Source organism: Cannabis sativa, unplaced genomic scaffold (assembly GCF_029168945.1).
Source record: "Cannabis sativa cultivar Pink pepper isolate KNU-18-1 unplaced genomic scaffold, ASM2916894v1 Contig3, whole genome shotgun sequence".
Lineage (NCBI taxonomy): Eukaryota > Viridiplantae > Streptophyta > Magnoliopsida > Rosales > Cannabaceae > Cannabis > Cannabis sativa.
Window position 1 is genome coordinate 2,858,025 of NW_026870039.1, and position 23,280 is coordinate 2,881,304.

The window sequence follows — 23,280 nt, forward strand, 5'->3', positions numbered from 1 at the left end:
TTACCCTCCTCTTCTTTCAAATTCAGCAAATAACTCATGAATTTGCAAAACACAATCAAAACTTAAACACTACCTAAAGCTGCAACTCTTACAGTGATGTGATTAAACCGGTCACAACATCCAATATCAAGAACAAACTCAATTGATTAAAGTCAATAACAATCTAGCAAATCTTAACATAAAGAAATGCAATTAAAAACAGTATAGAACAAACTGAAATTAACTAAAGAGGATGAAATCAAAATTCAGCCATTGAGGCACTTCCCATTAACCAATTATACAAAGAATGATTACACAAGAGTTGGTGATTCAACCAAGAAGAAGGGGAGAAGAAAGATACATCCAGTAGTGAACACCAGTAGCTGGTTTCACAAAACCAGTACTCAAGCTCTCTCTCTCACTTTCTTATTTTAGTAATTAAAATGAACCACACCAAGCTAAGGGTTAGTTGAGTCTATTTATAGACAAAACCAACATAATCAACTTAACAATAAAACCGGTAATACAGTTGGAAAGTCCTAAGTACATTTATCTAAGACTTAGTTTCTATGCCACATTACAATAATTCCACCTTGGCATAGACACTTAGACTTAGAAGATAGAAGTAGAGAATGCTGAACTTTGATGGGAGATGAGAAACTCATCCAATTTCCTTGATGTTGATCAAGTTTAAACAGTGTCTAAACTTGGTTTGAGTGACACATTTTGTGAAAATGTCAGCAGGATTGTGATCAGTGCTGATCTTCTTCACCTGCACCTCTCCATTTGCAATGATCTCTCTGATAAAATGTAGTTTGATGTCAATGTGTTTTGACCTATCATGGAACATGGGATTTTTCATCAAGTGCAAAGCACTTTGATTGTCACAATGGACAGTCAAGTCTTCTGAGCTAAATCCAAGTTCCTTTGAGAGACCTTTTAGCCAGATTGCTTCTTTAATGGCTTCGATTGCAGCCATATACTCGGCCTCTGTGGATGACAGGGCTACCACCTTTTGAAGATTAGACTTCCAGCTGATGCATCCACCTAAAGCAGTGAATATGTAACCTGTCAATGATCTTCTTGTGTCTATGCAACTAGCATAGTCTGAGTCAACGAATCCTTCAACTTCACATCCACCTCTCTCAGTTGTTTTGTAGATTAAACCCATGTTGAGAGACCCTTTAACATACCTCATAACCCATTTGACTGCATCCTAGTGTTGTGGTCCTGGATCAGCAACAAATCGACTGATTATGCTCATGGCATGGGCCAAGTCAGGCCTTGTACATACCATGGCATACATCAAACAGCCAACACAGTTAGCATATGGTATGCTATCCATGTATCGCCTTTCTTCTTCTGTCTGAGGTGCTTGTTCTTTAGTAAGTTTGAAGTGTTGAGCCAAGGGTGTCATCACTGGTTTAGCATCATTCATGTTAAACTTCATTATTACTTTCTTCAAGTATCCTTGCTGAGTTAACATGATAAAACCAGGCCTTTCTCTTCTGATCTCGATTCCAAGAATTTTCTTGGCTTCTCCCATGTCCTTCATCTCGAATTCACCCTTGAGTTGACACTTCAAATTATTGATTTTGTGTTTATCTTTGCCTACTATTAGTATGTCATCAACATACAGTAGTAGGTATGTTTCTTTGTCAAAATAAACACATGGATCATATCTACTCTTTGTGAACTTTATCCTAGACATGAATTTGTCAAATCTAATATTCCATTGTCTAGGTGTTTGCTTTAGGCCATAGAGTGATTTGTGTAGCAAGCATACCTGATTTGGATTGCCATTGTCAAATCCCTCAGGTTGTTTCATGTAGATCTTCTCATCCAAAGTTCCATGTAGGAAAGCTGTCCTCACATCCATTTGATCTATTTCTAGATCCTGATCTGCTGCCTTGGCCATAATAGCTCTAATAGAAGCTTGTTTTACCACTGGTGCAGATATATCATTGAAATCTTCTATCTGAGTGAACCCTTTTGCCACCAGTCTAGCCTTGAACCTCACTGAGTCTTCATTAACTCCTTCCTTTTGTCTGAACAGCCATTTGCTATCAATCAACCTCTGCCCTGGTGGTCTGTTGACAACTGACCATGTTTTGTTCCTAATCAGTGACACTTTCTCTTCATTGATTTCTCTCAACCAATGTTCCTTGTTGCTGCATTTCAATGCCTCCTTGTATGTTGTGGGTTCTGAATTTTCAAGCTCACTAGCAGCAGCCAGAGCGAATGTTGAGAAATCTGCATAGCCAAGCTTTGCTGGTGGTCTTATGTCTTTTCTTTCCCTATCTCTGGCCAAGAGATAGTCATCTAGATCACCTTATGCTTCATGAGGTTGATCATCATGTTCTTGAGCTTGGTTTTCATCAATGTCTGTACCTTCATCCAAACTATGTGTCTGATCTACCTCAAGATTGACTCTACTGTGAGACTCTTCTGTGTATAGTTTTGGATTTGGTAGGGGTTTCATGGCCATTTCCTCTTCTCTAAAAGTGACATCCCTACTGATGATACACTTCTTGAATCCTGGTTCAAGACACCAGAGCTTGTATCCCTTGACACTTTTAGGATACCCCAAGAACATGCATTTCACTGCTCTAGGCTTCAATTTGTTTTGCCTCACATGAGCATAGGCAGTGCACCCAAAGACCTTTAGATGGTCATAAGTTTGAGCTTCTCCAGTCCACTTTTCTTGAGGTGTCATGAAATTGATACCAATAGAAGGACATCTATTAATTAGATAACATGCACTGTTCAATTCTTCACCCCAGAATTTTCTCTCTAAACCAGCTCCTTTAAGCATGCATCTAATCCTCTCAAGTAGTGTCATATTCATCCTCTCTGCCAAGCCATTTTGTTGAGATGTGTCTCTAACAGTCAAGTGTCTTGTAATACCTTCTTTGCTACAGAATTCTTTGAACTGTTTTGAACAAAATTCCCATCTATTGTCTGTTTTAATCTTCTTGAGCTTCTTGCCTGTTTGATTCTCAAGTAGTTTCTTCCAATTGACAAATGTGTTGAAAGCCTCATCTTTGGTTTTCAAAAGATATACCCACACCTTTCTTGAGTAATCATCAATGATACTCATGAAATAGTAAGCACCTCCAAGTGTGGGAATCCTTGAAGGACCCCAAAGATGTGAATGAACATATGCCAATTGCTCTTTGGTAGTGTGCTTGGCTGGTGTGAATTTCTGTCTGCAGCTTTTGCCATATACACACTCTTCACAGAAATCCATTTTGCATGACACCTTCCCTTTGAGAATTCCTTGTTTCTTCAATTCCATCAAGCCTCTTTCACTCACATGTCCCAATCTCAAATGCCACAACCTTGTCAAGTCATCATCACCTGTACCTGTAACATTTGAAGCTAGGCCAGTAACTGTTTTCCTATTGAGAAAATACAAACCATTTCTATATACTCCTTTCATTACAGTAGTTGAACCTTTAATGCATTGAGTGAGTTTTCATCTATTTTAATTTTACAGCCTTTAGAAGCTAAGACACCAATAGACAAGAGATTTCTCTTGAGTTCAGGGACATACCTGATATCAGTAATTATTCTTTGAACACCATCCTCCATTTGCATCACAATTGAACCAGTCCCTTGAATTGTGCATGCTTTGTTGTCACCCAATAAAACAGTACCCCCTGTTTTCTTCTCAAGATTACAAAACAGTTCTTCACAAGGACACATGTGAAAGGAACAGCCTGAGTCAAGTATCCATTCTTGTCCAGAGTCTGTATTAGACACAACAAGAACACTAGCTGAATCATACCCATCAGCAACATCTGCTTGCCCTTTTTCTTTGTTCTTTTCTTTCTTCAGTTTGTTTTTCAGGGCAAGGCATTCATCCCTGAAGTGCCCTTCTTTCTTGCAATAGAAACATTTCTTGTCAGTTGTGTTTCTTGAACCTGTCTTTGTCTTCTGGTTCCCTCGATCACCACCATATTTGGAGTTCTTGTGAACCTTCTTGTCATGCCTTCCTTTGACAAATAGCCCCTCACCATTGTGCTCTGTTTTCACATCATATTTGCTTTGAATTTCCTTGGAGTTCAATGCAGCTTTCACTTCTAACATTGTGAGAGTGTCTTTTCCATAAAGAATTGTATCAACAAAATGTTCATACAATTTTGGCAGAGAACTCAGTAGGATAATAGCTTGATCCTCCTCATCTACCTTTACACCAATATTGTTCAGATCAAGAACAATCTTGTTAAAATCATCTAGGTGTCTTCTAAGTTCCTTGCCATCTTCCATCCTCAAGGTGTACAGTTTCTTCTTTAAGTACAACTTATTTCCAAGGGACTTCTTCTTGTAGATTGCAGCAAGCTTTTCCCATAATCCAAGAGCTTTCTCCTCATCAGCAACTTCTCTTAGCACTTCATCTCCAAGACTGAGCAGAATGGCAGAATGTGCTTTTGTCTCGATTTCTTGTTTCATCTTTGCATCTTCAATTTCCTTCAATGCATCTACATTAATGGCTTTAGCAATGCCTTGATGCACCAGCAAGGCCCTCATCTTGATTCTCCAAAGGCTGAAGTCATTAGCTCCTGTAAACTTATCAACCTCATACTTAATTGTTGCCATTTCTTGATTTCAATCTTGCTGCTATGAAACTTTAATCAAACCCTTCTTGATTTCCTTGAATTGAACCTCGGCTCTGATACCATTTGATGTGATCAAACCGACCACATCATCCAATATCAAGAACAAACTCAATTGATTAAAGTCATTAACAATCTAGCAAATCTTAACATAAAGAAATGCAAGTAAAAACAGTAAAGAACAAACTGAAATTAACTAAAGAGAATGAAATTAAAATTCAGCCATTGAGGCACTTGCCATTAACCAATTATACAAAGAATGATTACACAAGAGTTGGTGATTCAACCAAGAAGAAGGGGAGAAGAAAGATACATCCAATAGTGAACACCAGTAGCTGGTTTCACAGAACCAGTACTCAAGCTCTCTCTCTCTCACCTTCTTATTTCAGTAATTAAAATGAATCACACCAAGCTAAGGGTTAGTTGAGTCTATTTATAGACAAAACCAACATAATCAACTTAACAATAAAATCGATAATACAATTGGAAAGTCCTAAGTACATTTATTTAAGACTTAGTTTCTAGGCCACATTACAACATACAACATGTCCTGCTTAACAACACATTAAGTACCAATCAGAAAACAAAATCTAAGACATAATAATGCTTAATAAACACAAGAAGCATAGAATTAATAGTAAAATTTAATGTAAGCTACTTAAAGTTGTTTTACTATCTTTGACAAATAAAACAAAATAAGACATTTCCCAACTGTGTGTGGCTAATTTCTGAACAGTTATTATTAATTACAGTACATCCATTAGTTTCTCACAATTTTAATTTTATAGATTATTTTTATGTGTGTATACATACCTTTTAAAAGATTCCATGCCATTTGTATGAAAAGATGTTAGACAACTATTCTTTCCAAAATTTTTCTAGTTGTGAAAATACTAGTATGTGTATGAGAAGAAAACAAATGTCATATTATTCTTCTGCCAATACCAAAATCTTTTAAGAAAAAAGGAAAATAAAATAATTAGTTACCTCACGACAGATTATGCTTCCTTTACTTTTTTGTGGGGTTCTGCCACAGCAAAAAGACCCATGTTTCATTACATTGAAACTATTCTGTGCAAACAGTTTAGATGTAATAATGTGAGGACAAGTTAAGAATTCAAAACCTTAATCAATTGGATTGTACTAAATCTCAATGTTCTAGAAGAAAAATAACTAAATTAATTTCTAATTTGCTAAAATATTTACATGAAAGTACTAAGTACATATAAAGTCTTTCATTTCCATATATATGAGAGAAAAAATAAATACTAAAGAATAAACTTATCCCAATTGGGAATATCTATTTTTTTCTCATAATCATTCACTAGAACACATGATGACCAAGTGTGAATCATTCAACATGTACTGGATTGCTAAAGATTATTAGGAAAAAAATGATAAGGAACTAAAAAATATGGAGAGTGAAACAATCACGAAAGCAATTTTCATTCCATTCCTTTATTTGGTTGGAGGTAATGAAATGGAATGGAATGGAAAGAAAGCAATTTTCATTCCATTCCTTTATTTGGTTGGATTTTAAAGTATTGGAATGGTATTCCAATGGAATGCTCTTTCTACCATTTTGGTAGAATGACTATTCCATTTTAAAAAGAAAGGAATGACCATTCCAATGTAACAAGAAAAAAAATTTAATGATTTTTTTATTAATTTTTTTTATGCATTTTAAATTTTATTCCATTCCATTCCTATTCCTATTTTCATTCTCATTCCTATTCTTATATTTTCATTCCTTCCAACCAAACGCCTTAGAGTTAGACCTCCTAAATTAAGGGCAATGAACAACTTTGGAGCAAGAAGGTCAACCTTGCTATCTTTATAAGGCTCAAAAATTGTGGATTTAAAACCAAAAATAACAAGAATTACTTTAGTGTCGTGAGAATAGAAAAGTGTCGTCTAAACATAAGTAACTACAAATCATAAAATATGATACATCAAAGCAACAAGTAATTGTGAATGGAAATTACAAATATAAGAAGCCATCTCATCTAAATGAATTTATTTGCACTTTAAAGTGTAGATTATCCTCTAATTTTATATATAGTTACCTTTTAACTAATATTTCTTGTTATGTTATTACACATTAAAACACATAGTAAAGGAAAACTAGTACAAAAAAATTAAGAGAAATGCTAAAAGGCACCAGTGATGCCAAGCACCTTCTTATGTGTTAATATCGCTATTGGTGTAATTTAGTATCGGGTCCCATATAGTTTAATATAATAACTTTTAGGGAGTATCGCTAGTCAATCGTAAGGCGACACATCTTAAGGGTGCTAGACACCACTGGTGCCCAATAGCAATGCTCAAAAATTAATTCTGTATCCTTACCCTTTTCTACACCTATAAGGCGCTAATGGGCTGCCAAAGAGCAGAGAAGTTAATTCTAATGCTAAACAAATGCACTGTACTTCCAGCGATTGACATCATGTCCCATCATCATCAATTTTTTCAAGGGAGCCTATGCGACCTCCCAAGCTTTCTATTGAAACAAAAAATTATACCACAAGTTAAATTAACATGTTCTTGATCCAATTAACCAAGACTCTTCAATAATAAAGGGAAAATTCACTATAAATAAACAAGAATAGAAAAATCAAACACCAAGAGCATGTTTGGTATTGTTTTCAGTTTTTGTTTTAAAAAATTGTTTTTAGAAATGATAACAAAAAATAGTTTTTGAAGTTTTTAAAACACAAGTCACGTTTGGTTAGTGATTTTTAAAAACAATATTGACTAAAAGAGAATTGGTTTATAAAATAGAAAACAACATTTTGTTGTTTTCAAAATTCTTGTTTTTTGTAACTTTGTTTTCTGAAAACTGTTTTTAAAAAACAAGGCCAAACAAGCCAAATTGTTTTTAAAAACAATTTTCTGTTTTTAAAAACAAAAAACAGTTTTTTAGTTATGATGCCAAACATGGACCAAGTTAGCTGATCCAATGCACCCCAACAACTCAATAGTTTGGATAATTTTTACCCACCAAGCTGTCTAGAGTCCCACCAAATTTGTGAACATAGTAGAATTCTTGAGATTATTAAGATTAAGAGAAACAGGAACACTAAAAGACTATACAAGCCTTGGAATTGAACTTCATGGACACTCCAAAAAATGAATGAAAGAGAGTTGGAGGACTCCTGTAGAAACTTGTTAGCTACCTACATTAGTCTCAATGTGAAATATAATATATGCTAAAAATGAAACAACTACCAAAATTTAAATTTCACTCTTCAAAACATCCAAAAGTGATGTAGATCAGCATCATTTTTATTATATAAAACAAAATTACTCAGCAAAATGATTGAAAACCCACCTCAAATAGAGAGAGAGAGAGAGAGAGAGAGAGAGAGAGACTCCAAAAAATGAATGAAAGAGAGTTGGAGGACTCCTATAGAAACTTGTTAGCTACCTACATTAGTCTCAATGTGAAATATAATATATGCTAGAAATGAAACAACTACCAAAATTTAAATTTCACTCTTCAAAACATCCAAAAGTGATGTAGATCAGCATCATTCTTATTATATAAAACAAAATTACTCAGCAAAATGATTGAAAACCCACCTCAAATAGAGAGAGAGAGAGAGAGAGAGAGAGAGAGAGAGAGACTCCAAAAAATGAATGAAAGAGAGTTGGAGGACTCCTGTAGAAACTTGTTAGCTACCTACATTAGTCTCAATGTGAAATATAATATATGCTAGAAATGAAACAACTACCAAAATTTAAATTTCACTCTTCAAAACATCCAAAAGTGATGTAGATCAGCATCATTCTTATTATATAAAACAAAATTACTCAAAGAAATGATTGAAAACCCACCTCAAATAAAGAGAGAGAGAGAGAGAGAGAGAGAGAGAGAGACACTCCAAAAAATGAATGAAAGAGAGTTGGAGGACTCCTGTAGAAACTTGTTAGCTACCTACATTAGTCTCAATGTGAAATATAATATATGCTAAAAATGAAACAACTACCAAAATTTAAATTTCACTCTTCAAAACATCCAAAAGTGATGTAGATCAGCATCATTCTTATTATATAAAACAAAATTACTCAGCAAAATGATTGAAAACCCACCTCAAATAGAGAGAGATTGAGAGAGAGAGAGACTCCAAAAAATGAATGAAAGAGAGTTGGAGGACTCCTGTAGAAACTTGTTAGCTACCTACATTAGTCTCAATGTGAAATATAATATATGCTAGAAATGAAACAACTACCAAAATTTAAATTTCACTCTTCAAAACATCCAAAAGTGATGTAGATCAGCATCATTCTTATTATATAAAACAAAATTACTCAGCAAAATGATTGAAAACCCACCTCAAATAGAGAGAGAGAGAGAGAGAGAGAGAGAGAGAGAGAGACTCCAAAAAATGAATGAAAGAGAGTTGGAGGACTCCTGTAGAAACTTGTTAGCTACCTACATTAGTCTCAATGTGAAATATAATATATGCTAGAAATGAAACAACTACCAAAATTTAAATTTCACTCTTCAAAACATCCAAAAGTGATGTAGATCAGCATCATTCTTATTATATAAAACAAAATTACTCAGCAAAATGATTGAAAACCCACCTCAAATAGAGAGAGAGAGAGAGAGAGAGAGAGAGAGAGAGAGAGAGAGAGAGAGAGACTCCAAAAAATGAATGAAAGAGAGTTGGAGGACTCCTGTAGAAACTTGTTAGCTACCTACATTAGTCTCAATGTGAAATATAATATATGCTAAAAATGAAACAACTACCAAAATTTAAATTTCACTCTTCAAAACATCCAAAAGTGATGTAGATCAGCATCATTCTTATTATATAAAACAAAATTACTCAGCAAAATGATTGAAAACCCACCTCAAATAGAGACACAGAGAGAGAGAGAGAGAGAGAGAGAGACTCCAAAAAATGAATGAAAGAGAGTTGGAGGACTCCTGTAGAAACTTGTTAGCTACCTACATTAGTCTCAATGTGAAATATAATATATTATAGAAATGAAACAACTACCAAAATTTAAATTTCACTCTTCAAAACATCCAAAAGTGATGTAGATCAGCATCATTCTTATTATATAAAACAAAATTACTCAAGAAATGATTGAAAACCCACCTCAAATAGAGATAGAGAGAGAGAGATTGAGAGAGAGAGAGACTCCAAAAAATGAATGAAAGAGAGTTGGAGGACTCCTACCTACATTAGTCTCAATGTGAAATATAATATATGCTAGAAATGAAACAAATACCAAAATTTAAATTTCACTCTTCAAAACATCCAAAAGTGATGTAGATCAGCATCATTCTTATTATATAAAACAAAATTACTCAGCAAAATGATTGAAAATCCACCTCAAATAGAGAGAGAGAGAGAGAGAGAGAGAGAGAGAGAGAGAGAGAGAGAGAGAGAGAGAGAGATTCATAAAAACCTTCTGCCATGGCCAAAAGAGAGGGAGCTTAACACTCCTTAAATAATCAATTTCTCTGTCGTAACTCTTAAGTTGTAGAGAACTTTGATTCTTCTCCCAAATGTGATTGAATATTAGAAAATTCTTGTGTCTTCTCGAATAAGCATATTCTAGTTTTGCAATGTGTAATGGAAGATTGCATCTCCTAGATTCGTGAACGATTCCATTGTAGAAAATCGAGATTCCTTTCCTAGAAAAAAAAAAGAAAAAGAGAAAATGATGTCTATACAAAAGTTATAAAATTTGTCAAAATAGACTTTTGGAAAATTGAAATTAGCAAAATAGACTTTTTTTTTTTTTTTTTATATTTAACATTTAAAAAATTAATTTAATATTAAACAAAATTAATTAAAACCTCATAATAAAACAAAAAACTAACCCTAACTTTCTTTTTTACAGCCTCCTCTTTCTTTTTTGTTCTTCTTCTCCTCTTCTCCTCACCCAAGTCACTCCTTCTTCTTGCTAATAAGACTAAAACGACCATGAATGGTCACAAGTGAACCATTCTTCTTCTTCTCTTCCTCTTCTCATCCTTTTTCTTCTTCTTGCTGGTAAGACCAAAAAGACCACCCATTATTCATGAATGGTGGCAAGTGGTGGCAGTCATAGACAAGAATTTGAGATTCATTCTAACAAAGGTAAACCCTAAATAATTTCCTTATCTCTTCTCATTTTGTTTCTTTTCTTTAATTTTTTTTTTCAGTTGTAGCCATTAATACTTTTCTTCTCTCAATCTCTTATTGCAATAACTAATCATTCAGAATTATAATGGAATCAACAAGTGATGCATCAATTACAATACCCACACCACCCATTAATGAACATGTAACATATATATATATTTTATTATAGTCTTTTGGGTTATAATTTTGATTTTTATAATTTATAGATAAAAGACCTTGAATTTGCTCTGAATAACTATAAACTACCTTAAATTTACATTATGTGACCATCATGGTCTTTTATATTCTTTAACTAACTTTAAAGAACTTGAATTTTCTCTGAACGACCATAAACGACCTTAAATTTACATTATGCGACCATCATAGTCTATTATATTTTTCAACCAATTTTAAAGAACTTGAATTTGCATAGAACGACCATAAATGACCTTGAACTTACATGATGCGACCATCATGGTTTTTTATGGTCTTCAACCAATTTTAAAGAACTTAAATTTAATCTGAACGACCATAAACGACCTTGAATTTAAATTAAGCAGCCATCGTGGTCTTTTATGGTCTTCAACCAATTTTAAAGAACTTTAATTTGATCTGAACGACCTTGAATTTATACTATGCGACCATAATAGTCTTTTATGTCCTTCAACTAATTTTAAAGAACTTGAATTTGCTCTGAACGACCATAAACAACCTTGAATCTATATTATGCGACCATTATGGTCTTTTATGGTCTTTAACCAATTTTAAAGAACTTGAATCTGATCTTAACAATCATAAACGATCTTAAATTTACACTATGCGACCACAATGGTCTTTTATGTTCTTCAACCAATTTTAAAGTGTAAAGTCCTTTTTTGGCAAGTTAGGTGACAAAATAATTTTTCCATTTATGGTAAGATTGCTATGCATTTATTTTCGATTTCTTACCTTTTAAATTCGGTTTTTAGTTGCCATTTTCCTTGTTTGGAAAGTTGCACTTTCAGCTGAACTTTCCTTTGTTGAAAACTTCTCAAAAGAGAAGGAATTCTCTTTTGGAAAGTTGTCTTTTTTAGGGAAACTTTGATTATTGCCTTTTCCTTATTAATTTCGATTGTATCTTGATACAATCAGAATATCTAATCTATTTTTGGCAGGAATCAAGCTTTGATAGAGGATCGGACCCGATTTTAGCAAGTTTCCCGTGTCTGGTCAGATCTTCTGCGTCAGCATCCGAATCTGATGTAGCAGATCGTGTTTTCTTAGGAAAGTTTTTGTACAGCTGCTAATTCGAACTTGTGGTTGCCTCTTTGGTTTCTATGTTCTATAAATAGAGCCTAGAGAGCAACCATTTGAATTACCTCTTCCACTATTCATTTTTTGCATTTATCTTGTGAGAGAAGAGAGTGTTTCTTTGTTTTGTGAGAGCCTAGTTGTTCATCTAGGTTCTAGTTGTTTATTTCTGTTCTTACTCTATCCTAGAGGTTGTGAAGAACTACTTGACTGAACAAGAGATTGGTCTTCGGGAGAAGACTTGATAAAGCCTTACTTCGGGAGGAAGTAAGCACTTGGTCTTCGGGAGAAGACTTGTTGAAGCCTTACTTCGGGAGAAAGTAAGCACTCACACTTCAAAGACGAATGGAGTTCGGGCTTGAAGGTGTTTCAAGAAGTCAGATTCATAAAGTGGATTACAAAGGATTGCGGCAATACTTTAGAGGGAGTCTAAACTTGTTTAAGTCAATTGTCTTTGTAATTTTGATACTTTATTAATTGATTTCATTCTCTGGGCGTGGCCCCGTGGACTAGGAGTGTTCGTGAGAACACTCATACCACGTATAAATCTCTTGTGTCAAGTTATTTATTTTTCTGCAAATATTTTATATTTTGCCTGTTCAGTTTTGCTGTAACAGAATTACTTTCTGCTGCTGCAAACGCTTACAGTTTTTTATATTTTCTTATATACAACTGACATTTACAAAAACACGGTTTTTCATAAAGAACTTTAATTTGCTCTAAATGACTATGAACGACCTTGAATTTACACTATGTAACTTGAATTTTCTCTGAACAACCATAAACGACCACTAAGGTCGCACATGGTCGCACTATATATTTTCATACCACGTGCGACCTTGTTCATTTAGTTAAATTTGTGATTCTTTTTATATTTTTTATATTTATGTTCTTATCGTTTATATATTTTTATTCATTTCACACATTATTGTAGATGCCCAAAACTATATTAACAAACAGAACTTTCATGTATACCTCGTGCCATTAGTCCTAATACATCTTCAAAATCTAAAGTTACCATCAAATCCCCGCTAAGTGTAATAGGCCAAATAAAGAATTGGCTTACAAAGTTTGACCATGATGTTTTTAAACATTACTCCCAATTGGGTTGTCTCTTGGACCTCGACAGTACTAAAGGGCTTTTTCTTGGCACCTTAGTAAACCAGATAGTTTTAAGGATGGTAGATTGCCAAAAGAGGCATGAGTTATAGTATTTGATTAATGGAAAACTCGTGAGATTTTCTCTCCAAGAGTTTGCAATAGTATCTGGATTGTACACTGATGGTGGCCCAACACTGATATGGTTTGTGTCGTATAAAATATTACACCGTTGTACCAAATACTAAGTATTTTATGAAAGAAATTTTAGAAATTAATTTTTTGTTTTTGTATTTTATGATGATTTTTTTTAAAAGGACTTAAATTCTAAGAGTACTAAAAAAGACAAATCAAACTCTAATGAAGAAAGAAAACAATAACTAAAATATAATATAAACAATCACACTAGACAAAAATTAAAGCGAAAAAAAAAGGGAATAGACTTTTTTTTAAAAAAAATAAAATTATACTCGTGACACTAAATACAAGATGATGTCAATTTTTTTTTTTTGTATATATATATTTTTTTTCAAGAAATCATTTCTGATAAGGAAGATCGGATAAAACCGCAACCTTAGAGCATAATTTGAATTCTTAGTAATTTTCTTTTCACAAATATTTATACAACATAAGACAATATTTACAAAAAAATAACATGTAACAAAAAAAGTTACTAACCTCTTGATTGTAGATTTCACTAAGCTTTCAAAAATTATCTCCCCGGCAACGGTGCCAAAATTTATTTAATGCCCAAATATGACTTCCACTAACAGTGGTTGTAGTTTTTACAAAATAGTTCTTACAAATGTTGAATGTTTTTAGGTGGCGTTTGGTTGAAGGTAATGAAATGGAATGGAATGGAAAAGAAACAATTTTTATTCCATTCCTTTGTTTGGTTGCATTTTAAAGTATTGGAATGGCATTCCAATGGAATGCTCTTTCCACCATTTTGGTGGAATGACTATTCCATTTTAAAAAGGAAGGAATGACCATTCCAATGTAACAAGAAAAAAAAATTAATTATTTTTTTATCAATTTTTTTTATGCATTTTAAATTTTATTCCATTCCATTCCTATTCCTATTCCCATTCTCATTCCTATTCCTATTTCATAAAATGGTGCCCTACTATAGAATTTTTTTTATATTATTATTTTTTAAAAAAAATTAATATTATTTTGACATACATAAAAATTTACTTATTTTTTAAATTAAGGAAAAAAAAATAAATTTTAACAAACTAATAAATCATTTTATAATAATATATAAAAGATATTTTATAAAATATATTAACAAATTCTAAATTAAGTTAATTGGGCAACATTATATTAATTAGCTACTCCTATAAGAGGAAAATATAAATAGTAATCTTAATACAAACAAAAAAATGATAATTGAATATGTTATTTATAATTTACAACATAATATATTCTAATCAATGTGAAAGTTTTGCAAAATTTAAAAATATTATATATAAAAAAAATAATATAAAATGGTAAAATCTTATCTTACAATGCCAGCTTAGACAGATAGATAGGATTTTGGGTGAAGGCCCTGAGAGTTATCGTTTAACTATTTTGTTCTGCCCAAAGTAGAGCAAACCGTCAAACTCTCTCACCTCAAAACAAAGTGTGAAGATAACTAGTATCAAGGAACATAATGGAAGCTGCTAATAAACTATCGACTATTGCTAAAACATTTAAGCCTTCACCAATTCAAGAACTATCTCATCTAGCCCAGTCTTGCAATGCTATCAACTTAGCTGAAGGCTTCCCAGATTTCCCAGCACCTCTTCATCTCAAAAACGCAGCCATTTCAGCCATTCATTCTGATTTCAACCAATACAGGTTAGTTTATACACTCAATTTTTGGGGGACGTTAGTAAATAATATATAATTGTAGACTAAATTTCGTTAGAAATAGTATGTTCTCTAAAGATAATTCAGTATAATGTAAATATTCCCAAAGACATTGCATAACAAAGACGCTTATTTAATAATATTATTGGTATAAAATTAAGGAAAGTGCTAAAGGTGCGTATAGTACTGTGTAAACAAAGCTATCTTTCAAAATTTAACTATTGAAAATACTTTAAAAATATAATATTTTATTTTATTATTTTTTATATCATTTTTTTTTTACTTTTTATTCTAAAATATTTTTTTTTGAAGAAAGTAATCAAACTTTATTAACTTTCAAATTCAGCCACCAAACATGGTAGCAAATCAGTTGGGACATCCCCCATACTGAAAACACGATCAGGGTAAGAAATAGCAGCTCTAGCAATCTTATGAGCTACTAAATTTGCTGACCGTTTCACAAAAGAAATAGAAACACCCCTTAAATCTACAAGCAAGTTTTGACACTCTCTAATTACATCACCAAATAAAGAGATCATACGAGTTGGATTACGAATTGCTTGTACCACCACCAAACAGTCTGTCTCAAGAGTCACCTGAGTCCATTGCTTATTTTTGATCCAGCTTAGAGCCTCACGAACTCCAATAGCCTCAGCTAACTCCGGCCGTACATGTCCATGACAAAGCCTTGAGACACCTTCTACCAAAAAACCATGTTCATCTCTAGCCACCATTCCATAACCAAAGTCACTACTACTCTCAAATATCGATGCATCCACGTTAACCTTGATTTCATTAGCATTAGGTGCACACCATCGGTCTAAACCATCCCCGGCCATTAAACTTGTCCGTGATGTCTCCAAATAAGGAGCTTGAGCCGAATTCCATTGATCAAGATAGCATGTGGAGAATGCAAAAATATATGAGGCATTAGAGTTTTTAGTCTTCCAAACTTTGTCATTCCTTGCACCCCATATAGCCCAACATAAAACACAAAAGAGGCGCCTTTTTTCAGTCCCTGCTGTGCGAAAAACAGCCACACACCAGTCCCTAAAACTGGTTTCCTGCTGAACTGGTGTCGCTATATTAGCCTTTTCCCAACATTGTGCCGCAATAGGACAATAAGCAAGGGCATGCATAATTGTTTCGTTGTGCATACCACACACTGGACAAAGGCTATTGATATCAACTCTTTTAGTAATCAATTGGACTTTTGTTGAGAGACAATTGGTACCCCCTCTCCAAATTAAATTTTTAACTTTGGGAGGTATTTTTAACCGCCAAAGTTCATTCCAAAAGGCTGAAGCTTCGACTTCATTCCAGGCCCCTTTTGTTTTTTGGATCAGGTTGTACGCGCTTTTGACGGAATAAGAACCACTCAATTCGTGGTGCCACACCAGTGCGTCTGCTGCAATATTTTGCAGAATTGGTACAACAATGATTGCTGCAACGTCTCTGCTGTTACACAAGTCATGAAGCAGTTCCATGTCCCAATTTCCTCCCTCAATCTCCATTAAGTTACTCACCACTGCTGTGTCCAAAGCTGGATGCGTTGAAGTAACGTACGGGTTCTCTTCTCCTATCAACCACGGCTCACCCTTGACAGGCACATTACTATCTACAGCAACCTTCCATCGAGTCCCCATCCGAACTACATTCTGAGCTTCGAAGATACTACGCCAAATAAAGCTCGGATTATTACCAATAGTTGCCGTGAGATAATTACCATTCGGGTAGTAGCGAGCTTTAAAAATTCTTGAGACCAAAGAGTTCGGATTGGAAAGCAACCTCCAACCTTGCTTTCCCAACAAAGCAATGTTATGGTCTCTTAAATTACGAAAGCTCATTCCTCCTACACTTTTATGTTGACATAGCTTATCCCATGACATCCAATGGATCCCCTTGTCTTTAGTATTTGAAGTTTTCCACCAAAACTTCGCCATATGTTGCTCCATATCATGACTGATATCTACCGGAAGCAAGAAGACACTCATTGCGTAGCTTGGCAAAGCTTGAGCCACCGTTTTAATTAACACTTCTTTTCCCGCTTTAGACAAAAACTTGGAATCCCAGTTCTGAACTCTCTTTCGGACTCTTTCCTTGAGATAACCCAACACAGCATTTTTGTTCCTTCCCATGGTGCTTGGCAACCCAAGATACTTGCTATTTTCATCCGCCATCACCATACGAAGAAAAGCACAGATTCGATTTTGAGTAGTCATATTGGTGTTGTTGCTGAAAAAAATTGAGGATTTCCCAAAATTGACTTGTTGTCCCGAAGCATGTTCAAATATAGTAAGCAATTCCCGAACCTTGGAAGCTTCCTCCATTGTGGCTTTACAATAGAGATAGCTATCATCCGCAAAAAGCATGTGTGACACCCGAGGAGCGCCATTTGCCACTTTGCATCCATGAAGCCACCCCCTCAATTCATATTTCCTAATCAAAGCCGAGAAGCCTTCCGCACACAAGATGAAGATGTATGGCGATAAAGGGTCTCCTTGTCGAATGCCTCTTTGAGGGAAAATAGGACCCATCTTTTTACCACCATGAACAATGTGATAAGAGGCTGACCGAACACACTCCATTAACAGCTTAGTCCATTCGTTAGCAAAACCCAACCTCATTAGAATTGCTTCCAAATAACACCATTCAATCCTATCATAAGCCTTACTCATATCTAACTTTAGAGCCATAAATCCTTCCTTTCCTTGCCTCTTTCGTTTCAAATAATGAAGCACTTCGAATGACACCATAATATTATCCGTAATGAGTCTCCCCGGGATGAACGCACTTTGATAGTGAGAGACAATATTATCCATGACTGGTTTTAATCGGTTAGCCATTACTTTGGTAATAGTTTTGTATAAAACATTACACAAGGCAATAGGCCTTAAGTCCGTCATTCGTTCCGGATTTCTTGTCTTCGGTATGAGTACCACATTGGCCTTGTTAACATCATTCTCAAACTGCCCAGTAGTGAAAAAACGCTGTACAACATTTACTACATCCAAGCCGACTGTTGTCCAGTTTTTTTGGTAAAACGCCGGGGTTAAACCGTCCGGACCTGGGCTCTTGTCGGGGTGCATTCCAAAGATCGCATGACGCACTTCATCCTCCGTAACAGTAAGCATGAATGACTCATTCATTTCGGGTGTAACCTTGCTTTCCACACAGTCAATAACAGGTTGTGTATTTGTATATGAAGAGCTAAATAAATTAGCAAAATAATCAGTAATTACACAATCCAAACCTGAATTCCAATTGACCTCCACACCTTGATCATTTTTCAGTTGCTGAATGGTATTCGTTTTCCTCCTTGTACTTGCCGCGGCATGAAAAAACTTGGTGTTTTGATCCCCCTCTTTAAGCCAAAACTGTTTAGCTCTTTGCTTCCAAAAAGCCTCCTTTTGATCAATGACTTTTAAGAGTTGCTTCTTAACCTCCTTATATCTTTGAACCGAAGCCATGTCCCTTCTGTTTTTTAACAAATCGAGCTCTCTTTTACATGCATTGATACGCTGCTTGAAGTTGCCAGTAATTGTTTTCCCCCATTCTTCCAACTTACTCAAATAATTTAATCGAGCTCTCTAAAATATTTTAATAGCAAGTATATCTAAAACATTATTCAAATAATAAAATTTTCTTACTTTATTACAAAATAATTCAAAAAAATACAAAAAATATAATAAATATTATTGCAGGACATTTTTTTTTTCAATTTAATAGTAACCATTTAATAAAATATGCTAAAAATACATCAACGATGCTCAATATTTTCTATAAGTGAGGTCTATCATTAGTTAGTGATATTTTTAAAAAATTATTTTTTAAATTATATAAAATTCCATACTTAATTAAATTTTCTTAATTTATAACAAAATAATTAAAAAAAAAAATAAGAAAGAAAAATATAAAAGGTACTATTGTATGATATTCCGTTTTAGTATTTTTTTTTCACTCCAACAATATGTATCCAATAAAAATATCAAAAATATATCAATTTCATTGTATTCTTTAAAGCATCCCCTTCGACTTGCTCATCCCCATTCGACATGCTCTATACAGAATAAACAACACCACTGCTCCCAATTTAATTTCTTTCTATAGATCTCATTCTCTCTCCATATAATTTATTTATATAGATATATATATTAGAATTTAGAATGGTCGTAAGGTAATTAAAGGGAGAAAAGAATATATTAGAGGAATATCAGTGAATAATAATAGTATAACATATTCTATATGAGTTTTGGTGACAGTGTATTGTGTAACATAAGAAAACAATCCATATTTCATTTTTAACATCTTGTACAAGCTTATATTTTCTTTACAGAATAGGAAAAAAAAAAATAAGAGGACCCATCGGTCTGTGTCCATAAGAAATTGTACTGAAAATTAATTTCAGTCCCTCCCTATAAAGCATGTCAAAATGAAGATTATATAAATGTCACTTAAGCAGGATAATCGTGAGATATATTTTTTTTTTTTTTTTGGCTAATTAGTAATTTTTCACTCCGAACTTTGACTTATACCAAATCATGCCCTTGAACTTTTTTGCTTGTTAAAAATTCCCCTGAACTATTGAGATTGTTAAATTTAAGGACTTTTGTCTAATTTCATTCAATTTTACTGTTTCAGGTACTAAATCATGCTCCTCAGACTTTGATATCTATCAAATCATGCCCCTCAAATTTTTATATGTATTAAATCATGTCCTTTGAACTTTCATCCATGTTAGAATTTTTGTACTAAAATTAGATAAAAATTCTTAAATTTAACAATCTTAATAGTTCAGGGGAATTTTTAACGACAAAAAAAGTTCAAGGGACATGATTTAGTATATGTCAAAGTTGAGGGGAGGGAAATTGCTAATTAGCTTTTTTTTTTTTTTTTTTGGAATGGGGACAATCATAATTAGGAGTAACATTATTTACATATATATATAGTGTATATAATATATGTATATTATTTAAAGGCATGTTCAAGGAGTATGTGACTACCTGGCAAAGATAGTGAATGAGAAGCATAATTTAGATGTCAACCCACAAACTGATATAGCTATTTGTTGTGGCCAGACTGAGGCGTTTGCAGCAGCTGTATTTGCAAGTAAAACTTTTCAATCTTTATTTATTTATTTTTTCAACAAAAAAATTCAACGTTATAGCTATTTTATTTTTACTTTTGTTGTGCTTTGGACTTTGCTACAGTAATAGACAAAGATGATGAAGTTATACTGTTTGATCCTTGTTTTGAAACATATGAAGCATGTATTACCATGGCTGGAGGGGTTCCTGTAAGTGCCTTCATTACCAACTACTACTAACATGGAATTATATAATAAGAGCTATACTTTTGTCAGATAAAATATTTTGTATTCATAGTTATACTTTTACAGGTATATGTGGCTCTTGACCCACCCCACTGGACATTGAATCCGGAAACACTTAAGAGATCTTTTACTGAGAAAACAAAAGCTATAGTCTTGAACAGGTTAGAGAGACTCCCATGAAGAATATATAACGTTGAAATTGTAGTCTTCTAATGATATGTTTGGATAATCATGATAATGTAGTATTAGCTAATTTCGCTAAGGTATATTAAGATTATACTAGTGAAGGTGTGTGTTTGTGATGTAGTTTCCAATATATAGTACATACATAAAAGCATGGAGCCACATTATGCTCCCTTCACTATAAATTCTAGCCCTATCATGGTTAAGAGTCAATTTATGCCCTTATAAATATGTTAATATCCTCACATTCAATTTCAATGATAGACACTTTATATGTCTATCCAAGATGGTGGCTTTTTTCAGCACAAATTTTGAACTAATTCTCTAATGGCTTTTTTAGCTCACTATTCTTGTGAAGCAAATACGTGTATTGCGCTATTAAGCTCTATTACTTTGTTACTATTGCGAGATTTCAACCACAAGTTGACAATGATTGGAGTAACTCTGATCTTATGAAGTGTGTTAATATCCTCGTATCATTCTGTTTTTGTTTTCATATTAAATCATGCTTATGTGTTAAAGAAAATTTTGCACAGTCCTCATAATCCAACTGGCAAAGTTTTCACCAAAGTTGAACTTGAGGTTATTGCTGGAGAATGTTGCAGTAGGGATTGCCTTGCTATAACAGATGAAGTATGGTAGTGATACAAACATTCAAGTTTTAGTAAGCTTTGTAGTTTCCCTAAACTTATTTCGAGTAAGAACTAACTGTCACTAAGATGACTTCTTATAATATAAGAAGACATTCCCTGTGTCCATTTTTAATTTGAACTTTGGATGTGTTTCCAGGTTTATGAGTATGTTACATTCGACAATAACAAACATACATCTCTTGCTTCACTTTCTGGAATGAAAGACCGGACTATCATCACATCTTCCTTGTCCAAATCCTTTAGTGTAACAGGTTAAGTTTGTTAATGATTATCTTTGTGAAAACTATTGCAACCTTATGGATGATTACTTAAAGCTTTATTGTATTTTCAATCAGGTTGGAGGGTTGGATGGGCTATAGCCCCACCTTTGATTGCCTCAGCAATTAAAAATATTCATGTCAAAATCACAGATTCCGCTCCAGCACCATTCCAAGAGGCTGCCTTGACTGCTTTAACAACCCCATCAGAATACTTTGAATTGCTGCAAAAAGTAATAAGGAGAAATAAACACTAAAAACTCATACTACGACATGCATTTATTTATTACCTTACTTACAAATTGACACTGAAAATAAACCTATTGATTCTCAGGATTATGAGTCCAAAAGAGATTACATGGTCAAGTTGCTTGAAGGGGTTGGTTTTCAGATTGCATTTAAGCCTCAAGGCTCTTTCTTCTTATTTGCAGAGCTTCCTGAAGATTCCCCATTTACTGATGTATTCTATCTTGTTTACTTGTCATGTGTACCTTATAATGGTTCTATGTATTGAGTTAAAGTAAAGTATCACCTTTTATTTTTATGAGTAATATCTGAAATTTTTCTCTTAACAGATGGAATTTGTAAAGAAGATGATAGAGAAGGTAGGAGTGGTGGCTGTGCCAGGGTGTGGATTTTTTCACGCTAACATGTATTTGGAGAAGCTTTGTGAGGTGGATTATAGGTACCAGAATAGATACATAAGGTTTGCTTTTTGTAAGAGTGATCAAACTTTGGCCTCTGCTGCACAAAGACTTGGATCCATAAAATTTTGAATTATGTGCATGGTTTTATCATGACAGTGTTAGACATTTATATGAAACATATATGATCATGTATGAAATGCGGAATAAATTGAACATATATGCATTAAAAGATTGAAATACCTCCAACCATTGATTCTTTAGCTTTAATTCCACACAAACTTTTAATCTGCAAAAGAAAAAGAAACTGTTTAGTGTGGGTAATTGGGATTTGCTCAGGGACTGAAACTCTATATTTATATAGGTGAGATCTTCCATCAAAGTCTCTACTACAATTAATTGTCATAATATTTTGATAATTAATGAGGATATGTAATTTGGGCAACTAAAAAAAATTAAATTAGTAACTAAATAATGTTGACCATATATAGAATATTTTGTCAATTAAATTAAATATTGACTTTCAATAAAATCAATTAGAATTAATATAATTAATAACTTCATTATTAGAAAATATTCTTACATTCTGCCATTTGGTCGACATTATATTAATGTACGACTCAAGCCTAATGATTATCCTTGCTAAATAACAAATGTAAAATCATGGCAATAGGTCCTCATTATATGGCGAGTGTTATCTTCCATGTATTACGATATATTCATTATATAACAAGGTACTTTATGTGATAATGTACTTAAGCGAACAAATCCTGAAACCTTTTATTTATTTTAGTCCTCTTACGATATTTTCTCAAATGAAATTAAGGTGCTCATAAATATGAGAAAATATCAAAATTAGAGTTTCATTGAATAATTTTAGTTGTACAACCAAAAATTGCATTAGGGGTAACTGAATCCCATATTTACTTTACGATCCTTGAATTTATGTTGTGGCATGTCTTTAGTCAAGGATGTGCGATCTGTTGGGCTTTGTGCTCTAAATAAAACTCTATTTCAATGTAATCTTATCTATTCAATTATCAAGAAAGAAGCATATTTATTTTCATTACTTATTTAGTGTGTTATTTGGTTCATGTGATCATTTATTTGTTTATTTGATTTATAAATTAATCCAAATCCTTATCACATTGATATTCTTGTTTATTGCGTCGTCAGCACAGTGGAAGGTAATCAAGATTGTGTGATTAAATGTATTCCTATGATTCATCAGTACACAGGGTTT

At 33.5% G+C, this 23,280-nt stretch overlaps 1 protein-coding gene across 1 annotated transcript; it reads left to right on the plus strand.

Moving 5' to 3' along the window:
- Positions 1 to 14,629: 14,629 nt before the first annotated feature.
- Positions 14,630 to 22,286, plus strand: LOC115708026 (uncharacterized). The gene is made up of 9 exons (XM_061108033.1): positions 14,630 to 14,956; positions 19,947 to 20,077; positions 20,179 to 20,264; positions 20,367 to 20,461; positions 21,020 to 21,116; positions 21,273 to 21,387; positions 21,472 to 21,626; positions 21,728 to 21,853; positions 21,969 to 22,286. The coding sequence occupies exons 1-9, from the start codon at positions 14,769 to 14,771 to the stop codon at positions 22,167 to 22,169; spliced, it is 1,194 nt and encodes a 397-aa protein (XP_060964016.1). The 5' UTR covers positions 14,630 to 14,768; the 3' UTR covers positions 22,170 to 22,286.
- The last annotated feature ends 994 nt before the right edge of the window (positions 22,287 to 23,280 follow it).

Coding starts and splice junctions, on each gene's coding strand:
- LOC115708026 (XM_061108033.1), top strand. CDS start 14,769: ATGGAAGCTGCTAATAAACTATCGACTATTGCTAAAACATTTAAGCCT. Junction 21,117..21,272: donor GCCTTGCTATAACAGATGAA/GTATGGTAGTGA, acceptor ATGTGTTTCCAG/GTTTATGAGTATGTTACATT. Junction 21,627..21,727: donor ACTTTGAATTGCTGCAAAAA/GTAATAAGGAGA, acceptor ATTGATTCTCAG/GATTATGAGTCCAAAAGAGA.